We start from the raw sequence: 13,823 nt of genomic DNA, 5'->3' as shown, positions 1-13,823 counted from the left end.
TGCATATAATAGTAATATAGTATCATATATGAGTATTTGGTTGGGTCACGTCTATTTGATGGATGCACGTGAAATTGGAATAGGGTGATTTAGTTTTGTAAATGTAGATTGGGAATTTAAATCTTAGATTGACATTTGACATTAACATAAAGAAAAGGATGAGATTGTTGTCAAAATCTACCATTTTGTCAATAACTGCATTCATTGTTTTTTGTAATTTTGTGCATGTATTCTCTCAATTTGGTTCTTATAATGTCAACCAAAATAGTGATAAATTTTTTTTTCCTATAATATAATATGTTTTAGCTTAACCGGAAAATATTTAGAATAATATATGTGAAGGTAACTATGTAGTGTTTTAACTTATATAAGAAATTTGATGGTTAATCTGACAAGTATTGTATATGAGTAATTGAGTTGAGGGATTCTCGGGGACGACATTGTACCCAACCCTATATCCGTTTCATGTTTCGAGTATTTCTATAAAATATTTAGGTTTCATTGCATCACTAGCGTTCACGTATTATTTACGTTAAAATGTGAGTGGTAATACATTGATAAAAGTAGAGAACCGAGCAAATATTCATGTTCGATTCGAAATGGTTACAACTTGACAAGCAACATACACTTAAATAAAATTAGTACTTCTCTGATTTCCAAAGCAAATTCGGGTGGTGGTGTGACATATGAAGATGCATAATATTGTACAATTTGTTAATGCTACAAAATAGGAAATACAGGTTATGGGTCTCTACTCAAGGACCACCGATGTTTGTACTTGTACAATTCCTCAAGCCTTCCACACATCATTCATTGATATCTCACCATCACTATTTAAATTGATTTCTCAAAAATACATGTAATAATGTATGTTGTATTTTGTAACCATTTATATTTCATAAAGATAAATGGTCCGGATTATTCACGGCAACAACCCAACCCGATGGAAGAGCATGAATAATCTGGGGCATTTAATAACATGAGGCCAAAGCCAATAGAATTGAAGATGACATTATCACAGTATGTTTAGGCCGTTGACACCTAGTGGGACAAAAAAGATAATCAATAACATCAACCCTACTTCATATCCTTAAATATCACAAATTAGAAAGAATTCGGGTATGTTATCTCACTCATTATACTTTACTCATATCTTCATTCTCCAAAGAAACCTCACGTCAGATGATGGTTACAAGAAGATTCGTAAAATTCATAAATATAGATTCGATCCAAGATTTGATCCAAAACCTGAACTCATTTAGAAGAAAAGCCAAACCCGTAAATTTCAGTGTTATATCATTTTCATGTCGCGAATTGATGCCTCTATGTTTAAAGATAGTTGATAAGTCGGAAATTAACTTGTACTTTATGCATCAAAAACTTGTACAGTACTCAGGTGAAAGTTTCACCATTATTAATACAATAGAAACCCCATACAGTCTTTTACTCTTTTACCCAATATATCAAAAAAATCAAGGGCTTTTTGACTAATACATCTTGAAAACAAAGTCTTCTAAATAAGAAGATATGAATAATAACATACAGAAAAGAATCTTGTACAACATGAAGCATGACTCAAAGCATTAGCATCTGCTGCTTCAAAAGACTTCATTAATCAAGATCCATCCACCTCTAAGATCGATCGAATAATTATCATGTAAATCACAAAAAATTTCATTGATCAAGATCAACCCACCTCAAAGATCAAATCTTTATCGCATAAACACAACAGACTTCATTAATCAAGATCAACCCACCTTAAAAGATCGAATCTTTATCGCGTTATACACAACAAACTTGTATCTTATTCTTGTGCCACACAACAGTCGATTTTCGGTATGTACGCGTTAAATAATCGTTGCTGAAGATCTTTACACTTTATTGAAATTTGAAAATTCATGAAGAAGATGCACCCAACATATCTTGAAGTTGGTATAACTATATGATATCAATCCAGCATTATTGCTTCTGAGAAACATTATGACGATTGCTTACATCATTGAAATTTACAAAATCTTGACAAACTGTGGCGCATCGGCTCGTGGGCCATCGAGTGACCGATACATATAAAGCGTATTGACAAAATCGCCCCTCTCGCCTCCATCCTCCTCATCCCTCCTAAAAACTTCCACCACTAATTTTGGCAACCTTCTAGCAACTTCCAAACACCCTTGTTTAGTCACTCGACATGAAGACAGCCAAACAAATCTCATATTATAAAAATGGTGCAAACCCGACTGTAAACCCGAGTCCCCAAACGGGCTATCTCGGATTTCAAGCTTTTGCAGATTTGTGCACCCTTCCAACACGTATTTCAGCCCGGTATCACCGTCAGCAGCAAACGCCACGGATAATGTTCTTACCAATTTACCATATTGCCCTATGTAACTAAATGCCCGATCGGTTAACAAACCAGAAACGGCTAACCGAGTCAGTTTCTTACAGTTCTTGACAATGGCTCCAAAACCCTCGTCCATGGGCTGACCAGTGATCCAATCAGGTCGGTACCGCCCAATAATACAAAGACGAAACACCTCAAGATCCGGGCAGTTATTAGACATGGCTATAACCGCTGCATTTGTCATTTGTTGACAAAAGTAAAGAATAGATTGTAGTTTTCTACACCCTAAAGATATTGCAAAGAGGCCCGTTTCAGAAACGGGCCCCTCGGTATTTTCGGAAGGGTCTGTTGGAAAAACGCGAAGCTCACGGAGATCTGTACATGCATCGGCTACTGCTTGAAGCCCATCATCACAGATTGAATCTAGTGTCTGGTAAAAGATTAAAAACACAAATTAAACCATCATTTCAAAGTTTAGACCTAAATATAGATATAAACAGGGGTGTTCAAAAATCGTTTAAATCGTTCAAAACGAACTAGATCGGTCGGTTTGGCATGTTTATAAGTGAAACGGTTAGTTGTACGGTTTGGAACAGATTACCAAAACCGAACCTGCCGAAATATCAACAAAATAATTTTAAAAAAAATAGTTACTTAATCTATATAACATTAATAAAAATGAAGTAAAATTTTCAGGTACAGGAATCAAACAATTATAATATTGTATAAGTAATTTTAGTTAAAATACGAATATATTACTAACATAACCAATTTCTTACTTTTAATTTTTCTTTTTTCACACTTTTTATCAATCCTTTAATACTTCAAAGATACAAGAATTGATCTTTTTGTAAACTTAACATTTTACTGAGCTTTCAAAAATTTAATAGTAAGATTCCGTGAAAAAAAACCAGCAAAACACCAAAACCGAACTGTTCGGTTTACATTTTCCAAAAACTCGTTCTTACAGGTTCGACCCAGAATGTAAAAACTGGCCAAACCGAACCGTGAACACCCCTAGATATAGAGACGCATAATCTGTATCTAAACTTCTAAAGTTGTGTAAATTACCCAAAAAATCCTTAGCTTATGACAGTGGCGAATAACGCTTTTCAGCTGCTGTGCATCAACATGAGCATAACTAAGATTCAAAGAAGTGAGATTCGCACAGATTGGAAATATGGCGGGAAGATATTCATGTGCAAGATCCCGAAAACCTGAAAGACAAACAATTGATTTGCAGGCAGCAAAAGTGTGACCATAATCGGGTTCTTGATATGCGGGTTGTTGCGGGTCAATAATATCCTGTAACCCGAAGGAGCCAGTTCCCAAATCGGTCAACTGTGGTGCCCGGGAAGTCAACCGGTAAAGCTGCTGTATTGAAGCATGTCGATTCAATCTAAGCTTCTTTAACAATGGTGATCTTGCTACTAGTTTTTCTAATGCTTCAAAATTAACTGGGGATTCTAGACAATCGAAACATAATGACTCCAGATTGGTTGTACAATCAGATGGAAAACATGAAATCCAATCGAATTCGTCTTCTGAAACCTCGTCTTCGTTCAGCTCAAGAACACGAAGATTCCTGATTCAAATTAGCTTGGTTTCATAAAATTGATACTGAAAAGTGAAAACGGAGTCAAGTTCTGTTATAGACTGAAACCCTTGCACTTATCATCGGTTGTATGGGCAACAAATGTGAGACAACTCTCAATCTCTGATACCTTGCAATGGTTTCAGGCCTTAACTAGGGGCGTAAATGAGGCAAGCAAGCCCGAGTTAAACTAGGATCGAGCTCGGTTTTGACTTACGAGTTACGAGAGCTCAAGCTCTTTTAATAAAGCTAGCTCACGAGTCGTTTTTTCAAGCTTGAGATTGACCGGCCATTACTTACTAATTGATTTATATATATTTAATTTTTTTATACATTTGACAAAAAAACATTAACTAGCCCTAGCTCGAATCGAGCTAGTGTGCATTACCTTAAACAAACCATAGCTCGGTTGTGCAATGTGAAACTAATACATAGAAGTAGAGGTGCAAACGAGCCGAGCCAAGATCGACTCGTTTAAAGTACCCAGAGCTCGAGCTCGGCTCGTTTTGAGCTTTATTTTGAAAGCTCGAGCTCGGCTCGTTTACTATTTATCAATTATTTTTTATATAATCATAATTATTTTTGTATATTTTTTTCTATTTTAATTTTATGTATAAAATAATATATATATTATTTAGCTTTTCATAACATTATACTATATTAATTAATAATTATTAAATATATATTTTAAAAAAATATATAAATGACGGGCGAGTTTAGGCTCACGAGCCAGCTCGAACTCGATAAATGAAGCTCGGGTTCGGGCTCGGTCTCGTTTATTAAACGAGCTTCATTTTAGGCTCGAGCTCGATCAGGCTTAAAAACGAGCCGATCTCGAGTAGCTCGCGAACAGCTCGGCTCGTTTGCACCCTTATAGAAATCTAAAATGGTTCGTGAAGGCCCGACGAGCCCAAACAGCTTCCTATAAAAAGCTCGAGCTCGGACTCAATAACTAAACAAGCATTATTTTAAGCTCGGGTTTGGCTCAAGCTCAATAAGGCTCAAAACATTTCGCGTTTTATATCAATCCAATCTCAAGTAGCTCCTCGCCTCAACTCATTTGCACCCCTATCGGTAACAATTTCAAATCTATCCAAACCGAAACACTAACTTTACCTGCACTCGGTAGCAATAACCCCAAGCCCTCTAGCTCCAAACCCTTCACAGCAAACCAACACCAGCTCCTTAAACCCCTTAAACGATTTCGCAATAACCGCCAGGTCATCATCAGTAACCAACATCCGTTTCAGACAAATCTTCTCCAGCGCACGATAAGCACCCGCCATAGCGTACACCCACGGCGTGAAATGCGCACCCCAGTCCGCCGGCATTAAACTAAAGTCAGCGAACCGGGGTTTCCCTTTCAAATAAACCGACCGGAGTCTTTTAAACCGGTCCGTCACGCGGCGTGGAGCCACCGCGTAGCAGTTTCCGATGAAGAGGTCGGATCTGGTGTGGGCTTCTGCACGGCACCATGATTTGCACACCAGTGACACGGCGTTACGGTCACGCCGTGAGGTTAAGAAGATTAATACGTTTTCTAATACGTTTTCGAGAACTTGGTCGGCACCGGAGATGAGGCGTTTGGACATTTTAGATCAGAGATGGAGTTGAAGATATTATTATTATAAGCATAGGGATACCCTCTATGCTTTTAACTTGTGTGTTGATCTTGTAAGATGTTGTTTGGGGGTTTTGTCTTTTTATATTGTGGTAGTAGTGTGTAGTTGTTAGTTTGTTACTCATCTGTTGTGACAAAGGGACTTTGTAGGGGTCAAACAAGTTGTAAAAATCTATGCTTTCATCAAATTGCTAATGATCAACTTTTATTTTTATTTTTTTAAAATATTATTGAAAAAAAACCCATAACGTTCCAAATACAACAAATAATGATCAGTTCATCACCGAAACTTTTCTCCGCTTTTAATGACGTTAAAAAATTTATAATAATGGATTTTAATTAAATAAATTGTTAACTGGTAGATAGGATAAAATGTATTCCCACATTTATGACCTAGTGGTAGGAGGCTTGGGTTACCTAGTGGAGACCTAAGTTTGAATCTCACGTATGCATTTTTGAGTAGATTTGAGTAAGCAGTGTTTTAAAAACTGGTTCAAACCAGCCGGTTAAACCGGATTTCACATAGTAGGCCGGTAATCTAAGTCCGGTACTTTTGACCAGTTTGCTATAACATCGTACCGACGGTTTTTGTCTAAAATACCGGTTTTTACCAGCAATCCGGTTTTAAGCCTAAAATATTTTTTATATTTGCGGCCCATATTTTTTTAAAATTACTTTTAACTCAACAATTAACATTCGAACATGTAAACTTTATAACTATTTTTTTAAAATTGAGTGCTTTTGCATTATTTTTTAATATGGATTAACTTTTGGATTATTTTTTGTTATAGTTTTGGGTTATTTTTGGATTTAAGTTACGTTTATAGAAAATTATAGGGAAAACTCTTCAACCGGTTGAACCTCCCAGTATAACCCGGTTCAACCGGTTGTACCAATTTTTAGCTCAATCTGATATATGTAAATACCGGTTTTTGAAACATTGTGAGTAAGCCTTGTGCAAAGGTTATCAGTTCGAACCCGGAGCCCACCCAGGTTTTCGTCCCATCGTGTGTGACGCCTGAGAGTTCTGCTTTTGTGGTGGCACAACGACTGTCAAATGGTAGTTGGCGAATGGGCCTGGTTAAGATAATAGTCTAGCCAGAGTGAGACATCGGGGCTCTCTAAATTCAGAGAGTGCGATAGTTTAAAATACAAGAAAGTCGATGTTTTAAAAAAATAGGATAAAACGTAATTAATAAGATACTAGCAAGATGCTAGACATCAATATACGAACTAAAAATTTAAAGATTGAATATACTCCAAGAAATGTAATATAGGAATTGTAGTGTCATCATTTTTCTTTTTACTCGTTGAAAATAGTTCTTTTTATCTCCTCTACTTATTTATCCAACTACAGGTTTTTATTGGTGAAGACTTTGTTATTATGTGTTTTCTAAATAAACAACGAAGTTGCTAAGAAACGTGTTTGTATCAACTTCTTATGAAGTTTGAACCCATTGAATATCTCCACAATGCCTAATACTTCGGACAACCGAGCTCCTAGCTGCAAATGAGACCTGCATCATGAATTTCTTTGATGCCGCACCGATTTTGCAAAAGTGCAAGTACCAGTAAATGACGCATATATAAGCACTGGTGAGTTGCCACAACTTGCACAAACTATTGGTATTATTTTTGCTCTTATACTTTTGTTAAAAACATAGTTTGTTAGTATATTCTATTTAATGTCGTTTTCCAACAAACGATATTAATTTAGTTTAGCTGATAAATTGTAATTTTTCAGTTGAAACAAACTTTTCTCGATAACAACTTAATTCATTGTAAGCATTATATAGGGTGTTTTCTAACCTAATAATCGTCTTTCTTTCCCTCTCCTAATATATCTGGTTGGGAAATAAGTGAAACTAGTTTCAATCAAGGTTGTCAAATCGAGATCCCATTTAAGATAGTTTTTGTCTTCATGATATAAAGATAGTAAGACCTACAGCTATGAACCATGTTTCTTTTTATTTTCATGTATGTTGTGGTTTATTACATGTAGTTATATGTAAATTTTACAAGAAAATTCAAAACAATAACACTACCGTTTTCACTATTATTTGACTGATCTTATGATTCTCAGAACAATCATCAGGATAACCCAACACCGTTTTAACCATTTCACTATTTTTTTTAATTAGTGTTACATATAAAAAATTTTCAAACAAAAGCGTGTGTACACTACTTAGAGAAAAACAGGGGGTCACGGGCCACCCTTGCCATTAGGAAGCTTCCCCCTTAGTGATGAGTGATCAATGATGAGTTAGAAACATTCAAATCGAACTGTTGTTAATTGGAAGTGATTGTTAAGGGGGGAGGAGTGGTGGATGACTGGATGTGATGAAGTTTCTCATCACACACCCCACCCAATCAAATGGTGTCATATCACCAGCCCCAAATCCATCACATGTGATGATTTTTTACTAGGGCTGGTGATGTGGTTGGTGGTGTGTGATGGAATTTTTTTTTTTGTTTTTTTTTGCAACTTAAAAAAATATATATTTTACTAAAACTTTAAAAATAAAAACAATAGTTTAATAGAACATAATTCAACTTAAAATTTAGAAATAAAAAATAAAAGTTACAATAAACGTCTACTCTTCGTCTGAATCCGGAAATTCCAAACCTAAAGAACCTATATGCTCAACAAGATCCCATCTCAACCGATGATGAATATCTTCATCCCGCAAGTCTAATTGGACATCATCGGGAACGGGAACTTGAGTCGGAGGATCCGGTACCTAATCTGGAGAAATTGCATTTCCATCTTCTTTTATTAACATATTGTGTAATATGATGCATGCATACACGTAGCTAGAGATCGTGGGTTTTTCATTGCACGAACCGGTCGACTAAGTATGCACCATCTACCCTTTAAAACACGAAAACTCTCTCGACATCTTTTCTTGCCGATTCTTGCAACTTCTTTAACGTCTTTTCATTGGTCTCGACAGGAAACGAAAAGGCTTTCACAAAAACAGACCATTGCGGGTAGATACCATTGACAAGATAGTAGCCACGTATGTAATATCTCTCGTTGACAAAGTACTGATAGAAAGGTGCAGTGTCATCTGTTACGCTCCGAAACAACGGTGATGTGTACAGAACAGTGATGTCGTTGTTTGAGCCGGGAACACCAAAATAAGAATGCCAAATCCATAAATCATTTGACGCAACCGCTTCTAGTGAGATGGTCGGTCGTTTGATATCACCCCTAACATACGCCCCTCGCAACTCCCGTGGACAATTCCTTCATTCGATATGTGTACAATCGATGCTACCGAGCATCCCTGGAAAATGCCATCTAGCCTCGTGCGCGGCGTAAAGACGTGTAATGTCGTGTCTTGTTGGTTTTCGTAGAAACTCTTTGCCATACAATTTTATAATCGCGTTACAAAAGAATTGTAGACATTCACGTGAAGTTCTCTCAGCCATTTGTAAGTATTCATCGAATTGGTCGGGTGGGTTACCTGTCACTAGTTGACGAATAGCGGATGTGCATTTTTGAAGCGCCGTAAAACTTCGTTTACCCCTCGCGTCGTAGGATTCTTGAAACCATTCTTCGTTTGCTTCGACGTCTGCTACAATCTTAAAAATAAAGATTTCCGCAAACGAAAGCGTTCCCTGAACGTCTCGTCATTGTATTTCGGCTCCTCCACAAAATAGTCGCTCATTAGCACGTCGTGGGCATGTATACGATCACGCTCCACCATTTTTTTCTTTGGACGGCTCGGGCCTTCAAGTTCGTTATATAGCAACGGGAACCATTCGAGAATGTCATCGTCCGAAGACGAAGAGCTATCGGTGTCTAAGGGATGCAAGTAATTCGGAAATGCCATATTTTTTTGTTGTGAATGAAGGGAAGTTTTTGAGTTAGATTTGAGTTGGATTTGAGTTGGATTTGTGTATGTTTTGAAGATATATTGTAGTTATTTATATAGGTAAAATTTATTTTCCCAACCCTCATCCAACGGTTATCCCAACGGCTAGATTCTTGGTTTTCACCCCATCACACGCGTGATGGCCATCACGCAAAGCTCCTCCATCAAGCTTGATAAGGGAGTGGCGGCGGTGTTGATAAACCCATATGGGTGCTCCATCACGCGGTGCCCCGGGTCCTCTTAATAGTTTATAATGTTGATCAATTTTTCATGTTAGTATTGGAAAAACATACGTACATGTTAGGCTGTTACAGCAAAAAAGGTAGCCAAACATAGTAGTATGATCCAGACGACATAATTGTCAGTTTGGTCGAGGTCCCCTTTAAGATAGAGATTAGGGTTCCAGACAGTAACCGATTTCGAAAGAGAGGAGACACACGAAATTGATGTTTGTGTGATTAGGTTATGTTAATTTAGTCTCACTCTTATATACACCCAATGTAAACCCCTTTATTAACTAATAATAGTAATATGATTTATCAATTACCAAATTAATATATAATAAGGTATAATTAACTATTTTGATATGTTATAATATAAATAATAACGATGATCATATTAATAAATATATAATATATATTTATTCTTATACATACACCTTTTCATTATATCGAAAGATATTTATTAAAATAAAAAACAAATAATAATAAATTATAAAAAAAAAGTTTTATAATTCATATAACAAAGAGTAATAGAAACTAGAAAATAGAAATGACCCATTACCTATATGCAGTGTTGCAAAAATCGCTAGTCGCTAGTTGGGCGGTGAGGTGGGGAATAGCGATTAATCGGGATTAGTCGAGATTAATCGGGATTAATCGGATCGGACTTTAATGCATAATTTTCAGTTTTATGCATACACACACACATTTTTATATGTAATTTCCAGTTTTATACATACACAACACATATTTTGGCTGGAATCTCGCTTGAATCCGCTAGTTTTTGTTAAAGTCTCACGCGGAACCACTGATTTTGGTCGGAATCTCGCCGAAAACCGCTGATTTTGGTCGGAATCTTGCTGGAAACCGCCGATTTTGGCCGGATTTGACCGGAAACCGCTGATTTTGGCTGGATTTGACCGGAAACCGATTAATTGGCCTACTAGCCTGAAATTTATCAGTGAAGTGAGGACTAGCGATTAATCAGAGATTAATCGTTGACTAGTCAAGATTTTTACAACACTGCCTACATGTGCTCACATGATATGTCTTAACAACCATTTATTAATATCTGAAACCATTTATGCAACAAGTTTAATAAAGTAGTATCACCCGTATAAATTTCACTCCTACAAACCAAAAATGTAGTTTCATATAAAGCATAGGACCATTTTCATAATTTACCATACATGAATTCATCTTAGCGATGTTAAATCTAATTGACTAAACATATAAGTGAAATGTTAACTTACATTTATGTTCATATTAATAAGTTTTTCATTTGATTATAGATCCAATATGGAGACATGGTATGTTCGTTACACCCTTCATGACTCGTTTAGAAATAACCAATTCATGGGGCGGTTGGAATATCACGAAGGGGACTATAACCAATCCGGGTATTTGGAGTTACGAAGGTGTGGCTAGAGCGCATATTTTGTTTTCTGGAAGATAAAGAATTATAAAAAAACAAATATATTAAATTGTATTAAGTTTAAGTTATCTTTTTATCCAATTTTTCAACTTAAAAAAGTATTGATAACACAATACGAAATATTATAAATTTATAAGGATGTATTATGTAACATTCGTCATTTTCGATCTTTTTTGTATTTGTATTTGTATCAAAACCCGACCCGATTTGTAAACCAAATCTTTCACTAATATAAAATGTTGGATTTTTATGTTTCATAATCATCTCTTACCTTTTGGATTTGTTACTAGATTGTATTATTTAAACATTTTTTTTAAAAAAAAAACACATGCAAGTATTGATATAAAACAAGGAAAACAAGTTTGACTCCTTCCCTATATAAACAACCCCATCCTCTTCATTATTCTTTGCTCATTTATCTTCTTTCTCTCCCAAATAAAGTTCATATCTCTAACCTCTAAGGTTCTTAATAATCAAGCAATAACCTTCTTTAATTCTTGTTTGTTACTTATTAATTCATATCTTGTGGCACAACATATATATAATATGTACCCCTTGTTTCCTTCGGCTTTCATCTTCTTCGGGAGGTGATATGCTACAAGGCAAGGCTATATGGAGAACTCTTTGTAGTTCTTGTTTATACTATTTTCCTTTAATGCTTTCCTAGCCTTGTTCATATTGTAAGTAGTTTAGCTTTTAATTCATGTTTAAAGAGTTTCATGGTATTGGTTATGAAGTCACTAGTCTCGGTTTTATCCCGAGATTAGACCCGAATCAAGACCGAACCAAGACCAAACTCTTGTTTACTAGTCTTGTTTATACTATTTCTCTTTAATGCTTTTGTTTATATTGTAAGTAGTTTAGCTTTTAATTCATGTTTAAAGAGTTTCATGGTATTGGTTATGAAGTCACTAGTCTCGGTTTTATCCCGAGATTAGACCCAAATCAAGACCGAACCAAGACCAAACTCTTGTTTACTAGTCTTGTTTATACTATTTCCCTTTAATGCTTTTGTTTATATTGTAAGTCGTTTAGTTTTAATTCATGTTTAAAGAGTTCCATGGTGTTGGGTATGAAGTCACTAGTCTCGGTTTCATCCCGAGATTAGACCCGAATCAAGACCGAACCAAGACCGAACTCTTGTTTACTAGCTTTTGTTTTAAATAGTTTTATTTACTAGTTTTGTTTAAAATAGTTAAATAAACATGTTTATGAAAGATTTGAACCTTGTAACTTCTAAAACCATTTTGATAGTTCTATGGTATTTGGGTATGTGGCAACCATCCTCGATATCATTCCGAGTCAAGGACCGAACCAAAACCGAACTAAACCGAGTTCACTTGCCTAAGACACACAAGTGTGTTTTTGGCCATCGAAACTCATATTTTCTTCAAGAATGTATTTTAAACTAATTTTAAGTATTTTATCAACTTACTTGGTGTGTCGGTATCCAACTTGATCTTATAACAAGCTTGGACCGGTGATACCAAATACACACTTAACGGACGTTAAGGTTCTTCATAATAGAACTATGTACTTGGTTAAGTCTTTCGATTTTATTGAGTTATCTCAAAACATTTTGGAAAGTTAACTTTGAGTTTAGTTAATTATCTAGACCCAAGTTAACAAATCTGAACACTCGATTAAAACCTTGTTTTGGTGTTCATATACCCAAAGGGTCTTGCATTAGTGCATTATAACCCACATAAGTTACTTAACATAGGTTGAGTAATAATTATGAATGAAATAACAAGACCCGGTTTCGAGTAAACTTACTTTTTAGAACATGTCTTTAATTTCCCAAGTATTTATATTTTTAAACCATAAACTTCATTTATTTACTTTACTTGTCATATTTTATTTTAAACCCTTCCAAGACTACCTACTAACTTAAGACCCGTTTAATCTAGGTCTTGCTCGTTAAACCCGATCTCCGATTATTCACGAATCAATCTTTCAAGTTACTTAGTTAACGTGAGTACATTTCATCCCCCCGTTTTCACTTTTATCTTTTGGGGGTAACATGCATACTTATTCAAACAAAAATGATTTATATTATACTCATTTCACAAACCACAAACTTTAGGGTATATGATGCTAGAATACTTGCTATATTGTGTGTTATATGTCTCATATGCTTTACGTGCGCGAGTGTTTATTTTTATGTTGTTGTTGAGCCTCATTAAGTATGATCATACGCTCCCCTAACTACTTAGCCTTGTGCTAGTAGAATAGGATCTCATTATCCAAGTATGTCGGTATTCTTACCGATTAGAAAGGATCCTCATTTACATATGTTTTATATACCATGATTGATGCTTTTATTTATAGTCTCATATACGTTTGTGGATTTCACTCATATTATAAATACTCAAAACTATGAAATTGCTCACCAACATACGTGTTGACAAATGTTATTTTATGCATGTTACAGGTTTGATTATTACTTGAGTTGGAGTTTGAAGACGTCATTCTATTTTGATACCGCTAGGTTATTAGAAGAATGAACAATATCTATTTCTTATGTTTTGATGTTATTTGTATGAACAATATGTGTTACTTTGGTGATTAAATGAAATTAATGAGTTGATTAAATATTGTCACTTTAATAGTGTCTTGTGTATTTGTCCAATCACGTTGCACCCCGGCATGTTCCGCCGCCTTTGGTCGGGGTGTGACATATTATAAGTTTATAAGGATGTATACCAAGATGAATGTTTATATTATGGT

At 35.5% G+C, this 13,823-nt stretch overlaps 1 protein-coding gene across 1 annotated transcript; it reads right to left on the bottom strand.

The window, feature by feature from the left end:
- Positions 1 to 1,820: 1,820 nt before the first annotated feature.
- On the bottom strand, positions 1,821 to 5,560 carry LOC143618153 (transport inhibitor response 1-like protein). Its single transcript, XM_077090464.1, has 3 exons — positions 5,052 to 5,560; positions 3,413 to 3,926; positions 1,821 to 2,771 (listed from the first exon to the last, which is right to left on the bottom strand). Exons 1-3 carry the CDS (start codon positions 5,525 to 5,527, stop codon positions 2,007 to 2,009), a joined length of 1,755 nt encoding a protein of 584 aa, XP_076946579.1. The 5' UTR covers positions 5,528 to 5,560; the 3' UTR covers positions 1,821 to 2,006.
- Positions 5,561 to 13,823: the final 8,263 nt, after the last annotated feature.

This window comes from Bidens hawaiensis, unplaced genomic scaffold, assembly GCF_021521415.1.
Source record: "Bidens hawaiensis isolate Kalapana, Puna unplaced genomic scaffold, B.hawaiensis_p1.1 tig00064449_1, whole genome shotgun sequence".
NCBI classification, from domain to species: Eukaryota; Viridiplantae; Streptophyta; class Magnoliopsida; order Asterales; family Asteraceae; genus Bidens; species Bidens hawaiensis.
The sequence above is the reverse complement of the archived record's forward strand: the minus strand, read 5'-3'. Positions and strand labels throughout refer to the sequence as shown.